This window comes from Grampus griseus (genome assembly GCF_964374135.1).
Source record: "Grampus griseus genome assembly, chromosome: 5".
Classification (NCBI taxonomy): domain Eukaryota; kingdom Metazoa; phylum Chordata; class Mammalia; order Artiodactyla; family Delphinidae; genus Grampus; species Grampus griseus.
Window position 1 is genome coordinate 138,604,034 of NC_138998.1, and position 18,105 is coordinate 138,622,138.

At 41.1% G+C, this 18,105-nt stretch overlaps 1 protein-coding gene across 2 annotated transcripts in view; it reads right to left on the bottom strand.

The window, feature by feature from the left end:
* Nucleotides 1–18,105, bottom strand: part of DSCAM (DS cell adhesion molecule) — a gene marked incomplete at both ends in the record, with an annotated part of 752,893 nt that overhangs the window by 268,084 nt on the left and 466,704 nt on the right. For both annotated transcript variants that reach the window (XM_082655382.1, XM_082655383.1), the window contains one exon: nucleotides 8,114–8,233. In XM_082655382.1, coding sequence (XP_082511508.1) covers nucleotides 8,114–8,233 — 120 coding nt within the window. The remainder of the gene's footprint in view (nucleotides 1–8,113; nucleotides 8,234–18,105) is intronic.

Sequence of the window (18,105 nt, forward strand, 5' to 3'; positions counted from 1 at the left end):
ACTTTCAGATTTTTCATCATTAGTGTATAGGAATGCAAGAGATTTCTGTGCCTTAATTTTGTATCCTGCTACTTTACCAAATTCATTGATTAGCTCTAGTAGTTTTCTGGTAGCATCTTTGGGATTCTCTATGTATAGTATCATGTCATCAGCAAACACTGACAGCTTTACTTCTTCTTTTCCAATTTGGATTCCTTTTATTTCTTTTTCTTCTCTGATTGCTGTGGCTAAAACTTCCAAAACTATGTTGAATAATAGTGGTGAGAGTGGGCAACCTTGTCTTTTTCCTGATCTTAGTGAAAATGGTTTCAGTTTTCAGAAAAATAAGCTCAAAGTGGATTAAAGGCCTAAATGTAAGGCCAGAAACTATCAAACTCTTAGAGGAAAACATAGGCAGAACACTCTATGACATAAATCACAGCAAGATCCTTTTTGACCCACCTCCTAGAGAAATGGAAATAAAAACAAAAATAAACAAATGGGACCTAATGAAACTTAAAAGCTTTTGCACAGCAAAGGAAAACATAAACAGGACCAAAAGACAACACTCAGAATGGGAGAAAATATCTGCAAATGAAGCAACTGACAAAGGATTAATCTCCAAAATTTACAAGCAGCTCATGCAGCTCAATATAAAAAAAAACAAACAACCCAATCCAAAAATGGGCAGAAAACCTAAATAGACATTTCTCCAAAGAAGATATACAGATTGCCAACAAACACATGAAAGAATGCTCAACATCATTAAGCATTAGAGAAATGCAAATCAAAACTACAATGAGATATCATCTCACACCGGTCAGAATGGCCATCATCAAAAAATCTAGAAACAATAAATGCTGGAGAGGGTGTGGAGAAAAGGGAACACTCTTGCACTGCTGGTGGGAATGTGAATTGGTACAGCCACTATGGAGAACAGTATGGAGGTTCCTTAAAAAACTACAAATAGAACTACCATATGACCCAGCAATCCCACTACTGGGCATATACCCTGAGAAAACCATAATTCAAAAAGAGTCATGTACCACAATGTTCATTGCAGCTCTATTTACAATAGCCAGGAGATGGAAGCAACCTAAGTGTCCATCATTGGATGAATGGATAAAGAAGATGTGGCACATATATACAATGGAATATTACTCAGCCATAAAAAGAAATGAAATTGAGTTATTTGTAGTGAGGTGGATTGACCTAGAGTCTGTCATACAGAGTGAAGTAAGTCAGAAAGAGGAAAACAAATACCGTATGCTAACACATATATATGGAATCTAACAAAAAAAAAGTTATGAAGAACCTAGGGGCAAGACGGAAATAAAGACACAGACCTACTAGAGAATGGACCTGAGGTTATGGGGAGGGGCAAGGGTAAGCTGTGACAAAGTGAGAGAGTGGCATGGACATATATACACTACCAAATGTAAACTAGATAGCTAGTGGGAAGCAGCCGCATAGCACAGGGAGATCAGCTCGGTGCTTTGTGACCACCTAGAGGGGTGGGACAGGGAGGGTAGGAGGGAGGGAGACGCAAGAGATATGGGGATATATGTATATGTATAGCTGATTCACTTTGTTATAAAGCAGAAACTAACACACCATTGTAAAGCAATTATACTCCAATAAAGATGTTTAAAAAAAAAAGGTACATGCAGAAAGACAAGGCGAGATGGACCATGGCTGGGACTCTGAGCAAGCATCAGCAGCGTATGCATTGTGAAAGTGGGGAGCACATCTGAGGGGCAACAGACATCAGCGACCATGGTGTGCACAGGCCGGGTGAGGCAGCAACTTCTCTGGACCTGCTGTGTGTCTTAGATCAGTGAAGGAGGGTTCAGGGAGGAACCAGATACTTGCACAAAGCAATCTGTTCCTGGGGATATGCATTTTCTTCAAATGTGAGCACTCAAAAGGAAGCCAGGATCTAGCAAAGATACTACAAGGAAAATGGAAGAATAAAATAGAGACAGAAATCTATAATGAAATCTCCTCAAAAGGACGCCATGATTGAGATGAAAGCTGTGAATAAAATAGCTACTTGTCTATGAAGCAAGAGCTCAAGAGAGAATGAAATGTGAGCTGGCGGAACTGGAGAAAGAAGGGAAAATATTAAATCACAAATATGAAGGCAAAATTGGAGACAGCACAAAGGAGAACAGACTTTGTGGGGAAAAAGATGTAGAGAATAAACATGAGAAAATATCCAACAAAGTAAAATGGGAGTAAATCAGTTAAAAAATCAGAGAGAAAATGACACCCTCTGGAAGACAGGTGAAGGGAATCTGATGGCCCCGTAGTCAGAGACCCAGGTCACCATGCTACCTCCTAGGCAGAGGCAGAATATCTGGATCTTAAAGGAACAAAGACAGAAATCTATTGAGCACCTTAAAATGTTTTCAAAAATACCTGGGAACAAATCTGGAAATTAATTCCATAACTTTGTTGACATGTTGCAAAAAAGATGACTTCTGCACCCTAACCCTTGAAAAGACCCAAATTGGTGCCAGGTGTCACCCACCCCCTTCTCTCGGAACAAAGTCAGTTCATTCTGTTGTCTGAGTTTGTATATTTTCTGTGACTTGAGATAAACTTTGAATATACACACCCACAAATGCAAAGCACGGAAGAGAACAAATATTACAGACATGATTCGAGAAGAATTTTCTTACATAAAAGATGATTTGAATCTACATATTAAATAGGCACATGACACATCTGGGGGAAAAGTGACCCCACATGCATAACATCAAGGCATAGACTATACATTTACTGGACTTCAAAGTCAGCTCTTCGGTGCATGCAGGCAAAAAAAAAAAAAAAAAAGAGTCATTTCTAAGGAGAAATCAGGCAGCTTCTGTTGCCTCCCAGGAAATAATGCAAGCTACCAACTCCTACAAGCTAAACTCTCTTTACGTGCAAAAAGGCAAGAGGCAAGCCATTGTGAAGAACGAACCTGGAATATTCCTCGCTGGAAAACTGTAGCTAAAGGACTAGTATTGAGCAGGGGATCAATCGAACATAGAACTGAGGTGATACCAAAGTGGGGCATACACTGGCTGAGCAGAACGTGGAAGGGATAAGCCCTGACCATGGAGAAGGCATTTATTGATAAAAAATTAGGATACTTAGAAAATGTATCATTGCGTATACTGAGAATTCGGTTGTGACTACAGAGAATGAGGCCCAAACTTCTGATCTTGACCCTGGGCCGATTTGCTCTCCTGACATTGCTCTGTCTCAGTAAGTGGCACTTCCACTGTCCTCAAAGACCCGGGCATCCTGTTGGACTGCTCCCTTTCTCTACGACATCCAGTCCATCAGCCAGATGAATTCAGAAATCAACTGCTCGTCCCTTGACAGCTTGTCCAGGCCACATCACAGCAAAGGCCTGCTAACCGGCCTCCAGATGCAATTCCTGCCTTCCACCTAGGGCCGACAGGGTCCTTTGAAAACTCTAGGCAGAGCACATGGCATCTCTTAATTACTCCCATAGCCTGCTAAGTTCTGGTGTCCGCGGGGTAGCAGAAGAAAGGAGAGCGCCGCTGTCACAACTCTGATCCACTGCCTGCATTCCCCCCGCCCACCCCCGCCAGGCAAAGCCACATCTTTAAGGTCATCGATGAGGAATCTGACCTGCTGGGACCTCCAGAACCTCCTTTCACTCCACTGTAGTGAGTGAGCAGGACCCAGCTCCATTGTCCACCTTGGTGCTTCTGGAACATTCCAGGTATAAACCCACTTCTGCCCCGGCTTTGACCCCTTGACCTTCAGTGCTCCCCCCAGATATGCACATGGCTCATCTCCCATTTCTTTTAAGTTTCTGCTGAAACATTACCTTCTTCTGGGGCCTCCTCTGATAACCCTATTTTAAATATAAACTACTCCCCACTGCTCTCCCACTCTCTACACCAGGCATGCCCTGACTCTTGTCCTTGGACATTCCTCTGACCAAAGCATTCCTGGAGGTCAGAAGTGGCCCTATTTCTGGATGGCCAGAGAGCAAAAGATGTGCAGTCAGCCCCTCTTTCCCCTTTAGCAGCTAACAAGGGGATGGTCCAGGTCCCCAGGACAGCAATTGAAACCCACTTCCTCCACTATAAATGACATACATTTGCTTAGCTATAGATTTCTGTGAGCGCAGGTAAGGCCCACCATGGTATTAAACCCTGATTTTTTTTTTTCAAATCTCTTTTTGACAAGAAACCTTGTTTGTTCGTGTAAAAAAAAAAAAAACCTCAGGAGACAGAATTGAATGTCTTAGACTTTGTGTATCCAGACCCAAGGTCAAAACTGTAATAACATTATTTTTCAGGAAAGATTGTTTCATTTCTGCAATAGCTGCCCTTAAACCACTGCAATTTACTCTGGAATTCTGAAGCTTCAGGATTAAATTGCATCTCTTGGAGAAACAGCCTGAGTCTGTGTGTGTGTGTGTGTGTGGTGTGTGTGTGTGTGTGTGTGTGTGTGTGTGTGTGTGTGTGTGTGACATAGAAGAACTGCACTTATGCTCTTAGTGACTATTTGATTATGGGAAACATATTCTATAAGCAAGGCTAAATTTTTCTTAAGAAACATCTTTGCTACTTGCATGATTAAAATAATAATATACCATTTCCCCTATTCTATTGAAAAATATTAAAAAACCAAGCATAATACCTGGCATTATTCTCATCGTAAGAAACAGGCACTACTATAAACTGTGGGAAGGAGTGTAGATGAAAAAAGTGATGACAAGTGGCCGATACATATTGAAATCTATAGAAATTGCTTACTCTTTGAACCACAATTCTACTTATAGGAGTTTATCACCAGAGAGAAAATGGACACATGTACAGAGATCAATGAGATAGAAGTCACTGTGACATTTTTACGATAGTGAAAAACTGGGAAAAAACACAATATCCAACAGTAGTGTTGGACACACCTGGTTGCCAAGCACCCATCCTCCCCCTTAGTGAAATAGCCTGGGTTGTAGTCACGACGGCCGTATGCTTAGCTATAACACAACTTGTAGAACCCCTGTGGCGAGGGCTGACCTGGCCGGTGAGACATGAGCAGAATTGATTTATCACACAGTCCGGAGAGGTCCTTAGAGGGAACTGCCTCAGGTGGGTGTGAGAGCCTTATCTCTGTGGTCTTCCTCGTCCATGGAAATGTGCAAGTGGCCACGGGACCTTAGTAGCCATTGACTGATGGTGGGAGATGCTTTCGAAGAGTGACAGAGAGATAGATGTAAACAGTGTGGGTCCCTGATGACTCAGGGGAGAAAAACTAATCCTGCCCTATCTACTCCCAGATTCCTCTTATGAGAAGGAGTAAACCCTTGTGGCACTAAGTCAATGAATTCAGTCCTAACAAAGGCAAGAGAAGTTAGATGTATTTATGGATGTATGAATAGAAACTCAACAGAGACATTAAAAAGTCACAGTGAGCACCCATATTTGTTGCCATGGAAAGACATTCATACCTATTATTAACCGAAGAAAGGAGGTTGTAGATCAGGAAGACTCACATGCTCGCAATTTTTTAAAAAGCACAAAATTATATGTATATCTACAGATATATATATTTGCCAGGGAGACAGTCTGAAAAGCTAGATGAAAGTTTACAGTATCAGGACTTCCCTGGCAGTCCAGTGGTTAAGACTTCACCTTCCAATGCAGGGGGTGTAAGTTCAATCCCTGATCAGGGAACTAAGATCCCACATGCCTCATGGCCCCCCAAAAAACAAAACCAAAAACATAAAACAGAAGCAGTATTCTAACAAATTCAATAAAGACTTTAAAAATGGTCCACATCAAAAAAATATCTTAAAAAAAAAAGTTTGCAGTATTTATCTTTGGTTATCTTTGAGTGATGTTTTTAAAGGGGGATTTTAACTTTTAAAAATTTGTTTGCTGCAATTTTTAAATTTTTCCTTAATGATTTTAAATTGCATATCAAGTTCAAAGGTAAAAAGGCTTCTATAATTTAATTTGCACATCAGTGATGGGAAGGAATAAGATGTCTGTAACACCCATAACAGACAAAGGGTTATTTAATCTATGAAAAACACTCTTTCAAATAAATGAGACATAGAGATGAGTGTGAGAGTAACATGAATGAGAAATTCTCCAAATGGGAAAATGAAATGGTCTGTAAACAAAGGCTAAAACATTTTCAACATCATTAGTAATCTAAATTTGTAAATTAAGACAGGAATTTGTAAATTAAAACAATTCACCCATCACATAGTAAAGACTAAGGAAAAAAGGATACTATCTAGTTGGCGAGGGTGCAATACATACACAGCTTCATACTACTGGTCAGTGTGTAAATTGCCCTAATATTTTCCAATGTGTCCTGGTCCAGTGCAGACCAAGAGCCTTCGGTGTGATCACAGTATTTCACTTCTAGGGATTATACAGACATTTCTCCAAAGAAGACATACAGATGGCCAACAGACACATGAAAAGACACTCAACATCACTAACAGTTAGAGAAATGCAAATCAAAACTACAATGATGTATCACCTCACACCGGTCAGAATGGCCATCATCAAAACGTCAACAGACAATAAATGCTGGAGAGGGTGTGGAGAAAAGGGAACCCTCCTACACTGTTAGTGGGAATGTAAATTGGTGCAGCCACTATGGAGAACAGTATGGAGGTTCCTCAAAAAAAAAAAAAAAAAGGAAAAGAAAGCAACCACACATATGCACATTGAACTAACACACGAGGATGTTCACTTCTGCAGTGTTTGTAATAGTGAGAAATGGAAAACAACCCAAGAGAAAGAAAGAACATCCACACAATGTCAAGCATTAGAAATAATTTTGAAGAAGATAAGCATCATGGGAAATGTTTGTAACATCTATATAAACTCCATGCACATCGATGTAAAGCACATTAAATCAAATGGATGCTATTTGTTTCCATGTAATGCAACATAGGGCTACAAGTATGGCCCCAAATAAAAAGTCACGTGGGCAGATACTCTGAATAACGGGCTTTTATTTTGGGATAAAGTGCTTTTCACATGGACAATGTACATGGCATGCTACAGGGGAGTAATCTCAGGGATTTAAAACAAAGTTAATTGATTCTCCCCCCAACCAAATGGTATCTATCCCTCTCTCTCCTCCCTCTGCTCCTCCACCCTAAAGGAAATACACCAAAAGGAACTGTGGCAAGTATGCCGTTTGTTTTTCTCTGATTGCTGTTACTTTCACAATAAGAAAATGCAACACAGTATATACCTTAAGTCTTAAGATTGTTAGGGAAAAAAAAAACATGATTTATTTATTTGTTGTTTGTTCATCCTATCAGTATATATTTGGCCCTCACCTGTTTAATAAATTACTGAAGGAAGTTATGTGAATGAGAAAGGAAAGAGTATTTCCAACACGTTCGTAAGCATAGCTAAGGAAACTTTCCTGGAGAAGGTGATAAGATAGAAATAAATTATTTTTACCATGTCTAGAATGGTTCTCTCATTAGTTTTCAACACTGCTCATTTTAATTTATGTAATGTTTACAGTGTTACCTTAATACTGGGAAACATTGCTTTGCCTTTGAAGAGAAAGCAAGATTAAGGGTGAAATTTTGCTTTTAAAAAGAGACTACCAAGGAGATGATAGGTAGTTTTTTATATCTATGGTATCTAGGTAAATAAAACAACCAGTAGTTTTATTTTAACCTTCTAAAGCCACTTACCCTTACTTATCTAAATACTGGGGAAATAATTTTCCAACAATGAGTAATTCTGACAATTTATACTTGTTTTTCCATGTGTATGGGCTTGCAGGGGTCCCCAAGCAGATCATGGTCATCCAACATAGGTAGTCAAGGTAGAGCTTTCCCAGGTAGTCAAGGTAGAGCTTTCCCAGGTGCTGAAATAACTTACATAAACTGCCTCCCCTACCCGGTCTTTCCAAGGGCATGTTATACAAGAACATTTCATGGCCCAAATGAAAACACTTAGGTGGGTTACTAGGGGTGTATGTGAAGGATGGATACACTTGGTGGAGGTGGGGACTTATAAATTTGTAAGAAACATCTGTGCAAGAAATGCTCATCTCATCCTTTAGAATATAACATACATTTGGTAGATAACAAGCAAATCAAGTAACTTCATACCTTTAGAGAATTTCCACACAATGGTGGGTACAGGATAACCCTCAGCTGAGCAATTGAGGATGACAGGCTTGCCATAAATCCCGTCTTGGTCCCGTGGCTGAACCACAAACTTGGGAGGAACTGAAAAGAGAGAAATGCCACCAGTAATTCAGACAAGACTGCAGATTATTAAAGCTGTGATTTTAAGAAATCCAAGAACTTTAACAAGCATGAAAGTACAAAGAATGTTTTACATATATGTGAAAATAAAGCAGAGGATTTGTAATTAGGGGCCAATTAAGGAAGCAATTTCAGTGCAGGTGATTTTTCTTATTATATCAATGATCTGATGCAGATGGAAGTTGCTTTGCACTGGACTTTGGAGTGTGGCAGCTTGACTAAACCAAGGGAATGTGACATTCTGTTTTTGATCTGTTATGGAAGATCTTTGGGGATCCATTCTTGGGTATGAAATGTTTTTAAAGCATCTAATATCTATTCTTCCTCTAACAGGAGATGAAGGGAGAATTAATAGTCTCTTCCTAAAGGCAATAAAGAACACAACATGGTATTGAACATTTCCTAAAAATCTGATAAAGACACATAGACCATTATTTCTGACATCAGTACCCTTCTGAGCCAAAAAGGGACTATGGAAAGCAGTTGAAGGGAGGTGCCGTGAAGGCTTTATAGAGTACCGATTTGAAAAAAAAAACCAAAAAAACAGATTAAGTAACTGCTTATTTGGTGAGTTTTGTGAGATGCTGAAAGACACATCAGCCCTACCCAAAATATACACATGCACTCTGCTTAAAAAGTACCTGCCAAGAGAACATAAATGTTTTGAGTTGTTCTTGTGATTTTAAGAGTATTCAAGTCTTCTCTTAAAGAGAAGAGACAGATTCTTCTAAGAAAGGTAGCATCTAAAGGTCTTAGGATCCAGAAATCTTTTCCAGCAGATCAGTGACTAATTACAGGATGGATTTTCAATGAGACTGTCACGAGACTAGGTGAGAGGACATAGATTATGTCCACCATATATCAGATACTTAGCAAATGTGGGAGTTCTTCCCCTCCTTTCCACAACTCCTGATAAGGCTAATCTTTTCTGCATTGCAATTTCCAGAATTCTTCATTTTGAGGCAAAAATGTGGTCCTTTGTGTTAAAGATATATAGGAATTCCAGCCACCACATGAAATGGACTGGGGAGAAGTTTAGAGTCTACACTAGCTAGGATCTTAGGAGCATGTTGAAATGGCATGAGCCATAGTGAACATCACTTTGCCCATCAAACAGCCAAGGAGGGGGGAATAAAATCAAGACAAGAAGCAGCTAGAGATGGAACTCACTGCTGTGTTTCTGGAAGAAACAACAGAGAGTGATGACTAAGAGCACAGAACCAAAGGCTAAACACCTGGATTTGATCTCCAACTTTGCTACTTCTAGGTTGGTCATCTTGTGTAAGCTGTCAAATGTTTCTTAGCTTTGATTTCCTTATCTGTAAACTGGGAACTCTTTTTTTTTTTTTTTGCGGTACGCAGGCCTCTCACTGTTGTGGCCTCTCCGTTGCGGAGCACAGGCTCCGGACGCGCAGGCTCAGTGGCCATGGCTCACGGGTCCAGCCGCTCCACGGCATGTGGGATCTTCCCGGACCGGGGCACGAACCCCTGCATCGGCAGGTGGACTCCCAACCACTGCGCCACCAGGGAAGCCCCCTTATCACTTTTTTAAAATATATTTACATTCTATAGACTACATTTGTCTCAGAATACCACCTAAATGAAATAAAATTGCTCACTATGAAAAGACCCATTGGCTGTGCAAATTATTTAATTAAATAATGTGCACGTTGGAAGCTGTGTTTATTAATGATGTTAAAGCTGGACACACCTGCATTTACTAAATTAACCAACACTCCTACAACACTTCATATCTTCCAGGCACTTCTGACAACTTTTATAAGCTTAATTCATGTTACCCCCATACCAATGCTATAAAATGAGTTCCCAGGTCTTCCCTGGTGGTGCAGTGGTTGAGAGTCTGCCTGCCGATGCAGGGGACACGGGTTCGTGCCCCGGTCCAGGAGGATCCCACATGCCGTGGAGCGGCTGGGCCTGTGAGCCATGGCCACTGAGCCTGCGCATCCGGAGCCTGTGCTATGCAACAGGAGAGGCCACAGCAGTGAGAGGCCCATGTATCACAAAAAAAAAAAAAATGTGACAAGGTGTGTGTCTCATGGTGAGCAAATTATTCCTAGGAAGAAAATGCTGGAGATTTTATAGAGCAAAGTTTTCTAGTAAAATTAACCTAACAACCACAAGGGTAGATTGCAAAGTTTAAGGCATCATGTCAGAATCATTCTGTCCAGGGTGGAAGGTAAATATGCAATCATGTACATTCTATTTGGCTCAAATTCTGCTAAGAGCAAGGAATCTCTTGTCAAATGGGCAGGGTAGCTAACCTCTTGCATTTCCTCTGGAAGAATGTCTAATTATAATTGATCCATGATCCCTCCCCTCGATTTGGTTCTAATCCAAAGCAATATTATTTAAAAACCGATCACAGAGGTTTACATGGAAAATAACCACTGACATATTGTAAGTGTAAGGCAATTACTGAAGGAAATGGCCCATAAAATTGAGAATTATCTTTCATATGCCCCTCTTTAATCTCCTTGTATCAGGTACTGATGATTCTTTCTTGCAAATGTGTCACATATCCTCAAATTCTCTTCATCTTCATTGCCGTGTCCTAGTCATGATGGGTAGACAGGGTGTGCGGTGAAGTTCCTCCGTCCATCTGGTTTCAGCACCGCAGGGTGGACAGCTCCATGCACTTTGCCAGGGCACCACACCAAGAACAGGAGTCTCTCTTTGCTGTCTCAGGGCCTTCTCTAAAGTAACAAACACTCACCTTCATGGGTGCAACCAGTGAGGGGTGGGCGTCGGGATAAATGCCCTGCCTCTCCCTCCTCCAATCCTATTGGACAACTCTAAGGTGTGCTCTATGTCTGTGCTTCTCAAACATCAGAGGGTGTCAGAATCACCTGAAGAGTTGATTAAAACCCAAGTTGCTGAACCCTGTCCCTAAAAGTTTTGACCCAGTAGGTCTGAGGCAGGATCCAAGACACTGCCTTTTCTGATAAGCTCTCAGGTGACGCTGAGGCTGCAGATCCAGAGATTACCTTTGAGAACAACTGTTCTGTGTGATGCCTTGGAAGGTTCCCAGAAGGAATGAGCCCCAGTTGCCCACAGCAGCAACTAGCTCATTAAAGCAACTTTTAATGATTTTCCCCTCCTTTCCTAATCTCATTTCCCTTCATTTTTCACTCTGGGATCCAGGAATTACATCTCAAATAAGTGATCTACAGCCAGTCCTATACCTCACACTCTGCTTTCAGGGGGACTTAACCTGAGACAGGGCTAAAACTGGCTCTTATCTGGATTTATGAAACAGCTTCCTAACTAGTCTACCTGCTACCTACTGGCCCACTCGAATGCATTCTGCACACAGTGGCCTGAAAGATCCTTCTAAGAGAGAAATCACATGATGTGACTTTCCTGCTTAAAATCATCAGTGCCTTCGCATTGTCCCTTGACACAACTGAAACCCTTACGATATTTTGAAGGCTCTTTATGACTTGGGTCCTTGCACTCCAGCTTCATCTCTTGACATTTCCTTTTGTAAGCTTTGCTCCAGTCTATCTATTCTCCAGCTCTCCCTGGGTCTTCACATAGGCTTCTGTATTTCTTTGTTTAACAAATTATCAGTTAGTAGTATTTACATCTCAGCTCAAATTTCACTTAGTGTGGGACACCTTTTCTGATGCTGTGGACAAGACTGAGTGCCTCCACAGAATCCCGCGTTATCATGTCGTAGCCTTTACCACACGTTTGGTGTTGCTGGTTTAAATGCCCATCTCCCACAGCTGGCTGCACACCTGGGAGAACAAGAACCATGCCTTTCTTGCAGACCATCACACCCCAGCACATGACACAGTGCTGGAACATAGAAAGTATTCTGCAAATATCTGTGGAATGGACAAATCAATAAATGGATATTATTGTTCCAGTTTTAAAGACTAGGAAACAGACCCTATCCAAAGTAGCATGGCTCAGTTAATAACTCAGATCAGAGTGACCTCAATGTACAAGGTCTTTGAGGAGTATGGGTCTAGAAGCACCATCTAACAGAAGAAAGCACAGAGCACTGCAGGAGGATTTTGGCCAACGAGATACAGAACTGGAGGTGGAAGGATGCAGAGCTGTCGGCACTGTCATGATTTTGGCCAAAACTTATGATAGGACCTAAAGACTGAAGACTCTGTATTGTCTCGGTTATAATTCCTCAAAGTTGCTGGTTTCCTTTTTTTTTTTTTTTAACTATATTTTGGTTTCCTTTTATTTGCAGAACACTTTATTTGTGGTGAACATATCCATCAATATAGTTGGCTTTCCAACAGAGAGACTTTTCCAGTGGTGATGAGGGTGATTAAAGAAATAGAAGGGACGGGTTCAACCAAATAATTATGTCGCATCCCCAAAAGGCAATGCAGGCCACTGTTGCCATACATTTCTATGAATCATAATTGCATGCACATGCAATACTCCTGTCCCCCTAAAAAGAGTCACATGAGATGTATATGTTCTAAAATACCCAAATCCTGTCATGGGACCCATGTAGCCTGACACTATCTGAAGTCTTGAAGGGATTCCTTTGAGAGAGTTGCCTGCTTCATGATGCTTAAGATGAGGGTTGTTTAAAATACGTGATCTTTGGCTTTGGTCTGTTTATTAAAGGGAAGAATTATTTTTGCTGTTTTTAAGGGAGGAATAGGACAGGTAAATAATAGGACAGGAATTTTTCAGTGTTAGGTGCAGTCCAGTGTTTTATGTTTGGAACTCATGGCCTCTAAGTAGCTGTATATTTCCAAAGAAGGGATGTAGGTTTCACTATCTGTCAACAGGGACAGGGATTCAGTTTTATTGAAGGTAAACCGGAAGCTACTTGGTGGTGGCAGCGGAAGATGGGGGTCCTGTGTAGATAAATATTGCCATTCTCTGCTGTATGGCATTTAGTCAAGATAGTAATTGATCAAAGTCTAGGTAAGAGTTAATTTATGACACTGGAAGCTAACCTCCAGTGGCTTCCTGTCATACCCAGAATAGATAACCGCCCCCCACTTCTCTCCTACTGAACAGTGAGCACATTGGCCTCTTGCTGTACTTTGAACCCACAAAACCCACTCCTGACTCAGGGTCTTTGTAACTGTTTGTCTCTCTGCCTGTAACTCGCTTCCTACAGAGAGACCTGTGACTCACTCCCTCACTTTGGTCAAGTCTCTTTTCAAAAATCTCTTCAGAAAGGCTTACCCTGTGCATCTGAAAATTCCATTCCCTTATCACTGTCAATCCTCCTATCAAGCTTTACTTTTCATACCACAGGTAGACACCTGACATCATTTGTGTGTTCATTGCCTCTCTCCTGCTCTGAAAAATGTAAGTTTTTTTTAACTTTTTACTTTATATTGGAGTATAGTTGATTAACACTGTTGTGTTAGTTTCACGTGTACAGCAAAGTGATTCAGTTACACATATACATATGTATCTACTGGTTTTCAAATTCTTTTCCCATTTAGGTTGTTACTAAGTTTTATGGGGCAGGGACTTGCTCTCTGTGTGTTGATCACCATGGTATCCCCAGCACTCACAGCATCTATTATAAAATAGGTGCTTGACAAGTATTTGTTGGAAAAATGAATGGATGAATGAAGCAAAATGATAGCATGACTATAGTATCATAAATTGGGTCCACAAACAGCAACTAGATAGTGGCCTTGTATAAGTTTTCTTTTTCCTGCCAAATAAAGGTCAAGTAAGGGCTTTTTAGATAATGTGTTTGTTTCACTGTGTGCCAGCTCACCATTAAAAGCCAGAAACAACAGACCCGTCATAAGATATAAAGAAGTGTAAGAAAACTGACCTTTGGAATCGCAGATAGGAAATCACAGTGCTGGTAGCTTTCCTCGCAGTGGTGCTGAGCCAATAATAGAACCAAAGGGCAGGCGTGTTTTGCCATTAAGTTCAGTCCTTTCCCTCAAAATGGCTTCATCTATGCCAAGGTCACCCAACTGAGTGTGACATTAGGGTGATCATCCTTCCACTGCCAGTGTAAGTCATGAGGCACGTGCATAAGTGCCAAGGGTTTTTTCTTTTAACTTCTTATGATAACAGCGAATTTATTTTAAATTAAGTCTTCATAAATCTTCCCAGTGACCCAAACTATAAAAATGTGCTTCGCTTTACAATGGCCCAAAGTCCTATGACTCTGGTGTAAGGAATAACCAGGAACTGGGTTCCCAAATTCCATTTCAATCCTACCCTTTTATCCTATACCTCAGCCTTAATGTCTCAGGTATCACCTCTACCTTCCACACACAATTTATCCCCCACTGCTTCAGCTTCTGCAAAAATATATTGCACTATTACCTTTTTGACTGTATTCCCTAGGCCACCATTCTAATTAATTGCCTGATACTTGGGATTACCCCCAGCCTCTTCTATGTAATGTGTCCTCAATCATGTACCAAAGTCATGCAGATGTGAGTGGAAGGAAGGGAGAAACAGAAGAAGAGCCGGAAAGGGAGTTACCACCTGCTGGCTTATTATGTGCCAGGTGCTGTGATAAATGCATTCTTTTTTTTAACCCTCAGAAAACCTCTAGTAACAATTCTCCCATTTTAGGAATAAGAAAATTGGGGTAAAAATAGCTTAAGGAATTTACTCAAGATCACACAGCTAATAGGTGTCCAAATTGTGATAGGGATGGAAGGAAAAAGAGAGGCGAGGGGAGCAGGGATGGGGTCTGGGGGGTCAGTTGACAGGCCAAGGGGTCTTCCCTGGGTTCCCTTATCTGTAGAGACACAGCCCACTGACTGCTACCAGACTGGTCTCCCACCCCCAAAGGCAATCAGTTCCAGGACTTCTGAGGTTCCCCATCACTTCCTACATCAATCATGTATTTGTTCAAGGCAACAAGCAGGTGGGCTAACTATGATAATGGCACAACAGCAGCTCTGCTTACAATAGCCAGGACATGGAGGCAACCTTAGTGTCCATCACATATGAATGGATAAAGAAGATGTGGCACATATATACAGTGGAATATTACTCAGCCATAAAAAGAAACAAAATTGAGTTATTTGTAGTGAGGTGGATGGACCTAGAGTCTGTCATACAGAGTGAAGTAAGTCAGAAAGAGAAAAACAAATACCGTATGCTAACACATATATATGGAATCTAAGAAAGAAAAAATGTCATGAAGAACCTAGGGGTAGGATGGGAATAAAGACACAGACTTACTAGAGAATGGACTTGAGGATATGGGGAGGGGGAAGGGTGAGCTGTGACAGGGCGAGAGAGAGGCATGGACATATACACACTACCAAACGTAAAATAGATAGCTAGTGGGAAGCAGCCGCATAACACAGGGAGATCAGCTCGGTGCTTTGTGACCAGCTAGAGGGGTGGGATAGGGAGGGTGGGAGGGAGGGAGATGCAAGAGGGAAGAGATATGGGAACATATGTATATGTATAACTGATTCATTTTGTTGTAAAGCAGAAACTAACACACCATTGTAAAGCAATTAGACTCCAATAAAGATGTTAAAAATAAATAAATAAATAAATAATGGCACAGCCTCTGTGTCTTAACTGGTGCTGTTTATCCCTCACTGACCTCAGAAAACATGTCTGAATGCCTCTGTCCTCCTTCCACTCATTCATTAAATGAAGAGAAACTGGAGAGCCCTGCTACTATCTGGGTGCTAAGGACATAGCAATTGTTACCTGATTCAATTCTCTCAGCAATTCCAAGAGCTAAGTCTCATTATTTCCATTTTACAGATGACTCAGAGAAACTCAATCATGTTTCCAAAGTCATTTAGAAAATGAACAAGCAAAAATGTGGACCTTGGTTTACTTACTGAAAGTTCCAGTGTTGTTGCTGTACTTTTTAAAATTAATTTATTTAATTTATTTACTTTTGGTTGTGTTGGGTCTTCACTGCTGCCTGCAGGCTTCTCATTGAGGTGGCTTCTCTTGCCATGGAGCACGGGCTCTAGATGCGTGGGCTCAGTAGTTGTGGCACACAGGTTTAGTTGCTCCACGGCATGTGGGATCTTCCCAGACCAGGGATTGAACCCGTGTCCCCTGCACTGGCAGACGGATTCTCAACAACTGTGCCATCAGGGAAGCCCTGTTGCTATATTTTTTATTTTCTTTCTAGACTTTACTTATACATCAAGGCTGATGGCGCTCACTCCTTCCATGAAGTCTATCAAACGGCACTGACCTCTCCCTTATCAGAGGTCGTTTTGCTCTTGTCATTAGCAGTCTGTCACTTGGAGATGTTCCAACCACCCTCACTGAGACAAGGCAACTTCAAGGTCTCTGAACTCCTTATTCTATTTCCACTTTTCCCAAGCTACATCTCAGGCCGAAAACTTTAAAGCCCCTAAGAGGAAAACATTCTCTAATTTGAGTTAAAGATTTAAATAAAAATCCATATAATTATTCTCTAACATGGCTTGCTATTTTTAAGTGGGTTTTGTTTCTCCAACTATATCTTCGCATATTTTTCATGAATCAAAGGACAGATTATGTTCCAAAGTTAGTGAGTCTACAGTGTGCAGTATGGAACACTCTTCATTCCAAATGGCAATAATAAATAAGATTCTTCATTTTACCAAAAAAGATCTATTTAGCTTATCCAGAATGTGATCTAGCTGAAGTGGTGATAAAATTCCACCTCTTGACCATTCAAACTAAAATTTGAAATTCTGAGAGCAGCTGCCTGATCTCTAGCTATACAAGAAGAGAGGCTGTCACCCACGGCAGGCATTAGTCATGCAGGGAGAAAGTGCCCTGCTCCAATCATTGTGTACTAAGGGCAGAGGGGAAACAGATGAGTTGGTGAAATGTTCTACATCTGGAGCGACTCCCCAACCCAACACCCAGCACAGTCCTTGGCCAGAATTCTTGCACGTCTGTCCTCAAGGCTTCTCAAATATTGCCCTCACACATTTCCCTCACACAACTGGCCATTAAATCCTGCCAAGCATCTTCTGTTTTGCCCATCCTATGACCACCTTAGCTCCAGCCATCATCACTTCTCATGGGGACTACAAAGACCTCCCCTTCAGGCGTCCTACCTAGACTCATTTTATTCCAATGCATGACTCGTCCTGCCATGAACCATATGATTTTTCTGCTTTAAAACTCTGCATAAATTTCCATGGCCTCCAGACCTCTTTCATAGGACAGAAAGCCTTCAAGATGTGGACCAGACTTAGCTCTCAAGTCTCACCCTTCTTCATTTTGCCATTTTGCATACCATTCCCCCAGACACAGATGTATCTGCCCTGTCAAGCCCTCCTGCCATTGCAAGTAACAGACCTTCTTCCAGGAACACGATGTCTTCCTTCCTCTCCTCTTAACTACTTGCTATATTTTCCAATCCTTCAGGATTTCTCCCTCCCTTCTGGAATCTGCCTTATTCCCACTGGAGCAGGAGTTCTCAATGGGAGGAAATGAGCTTTCATCATCCCAGTGACTCTACCCCAAGGACTGGCAGTTAGGAGTATGTGCTAAGTCCTTTGTTGCTTCATGATGCAATAAGGGAAAGATGAAGCAATGAAGGACAGAGCAAATGCAGTCATTTGGGAGTGGGTGTAAAAGTTTATGTCTATCCATTGATATTTGGAAGACATAAAGCTTAGTGATTTTTTTGTTTTCTTTTGCAGACAAGTAAGACACAAGAAAATACTGAACTCATGGGACTGTTAAGTTTTTGAAAAAAGCAAGTAAAATAATGATTGCTACAGACAAGGACTTTAAAATAGAGGAAGCTTCACTAGAGAGTTAAGGTTATCTTGTAACCCTTATCTAATTAATTCATTTTAGCCATTGCCATTCCAACTGTAATTAAAAGAAGAGTAGGCCCAGAGAAAGCT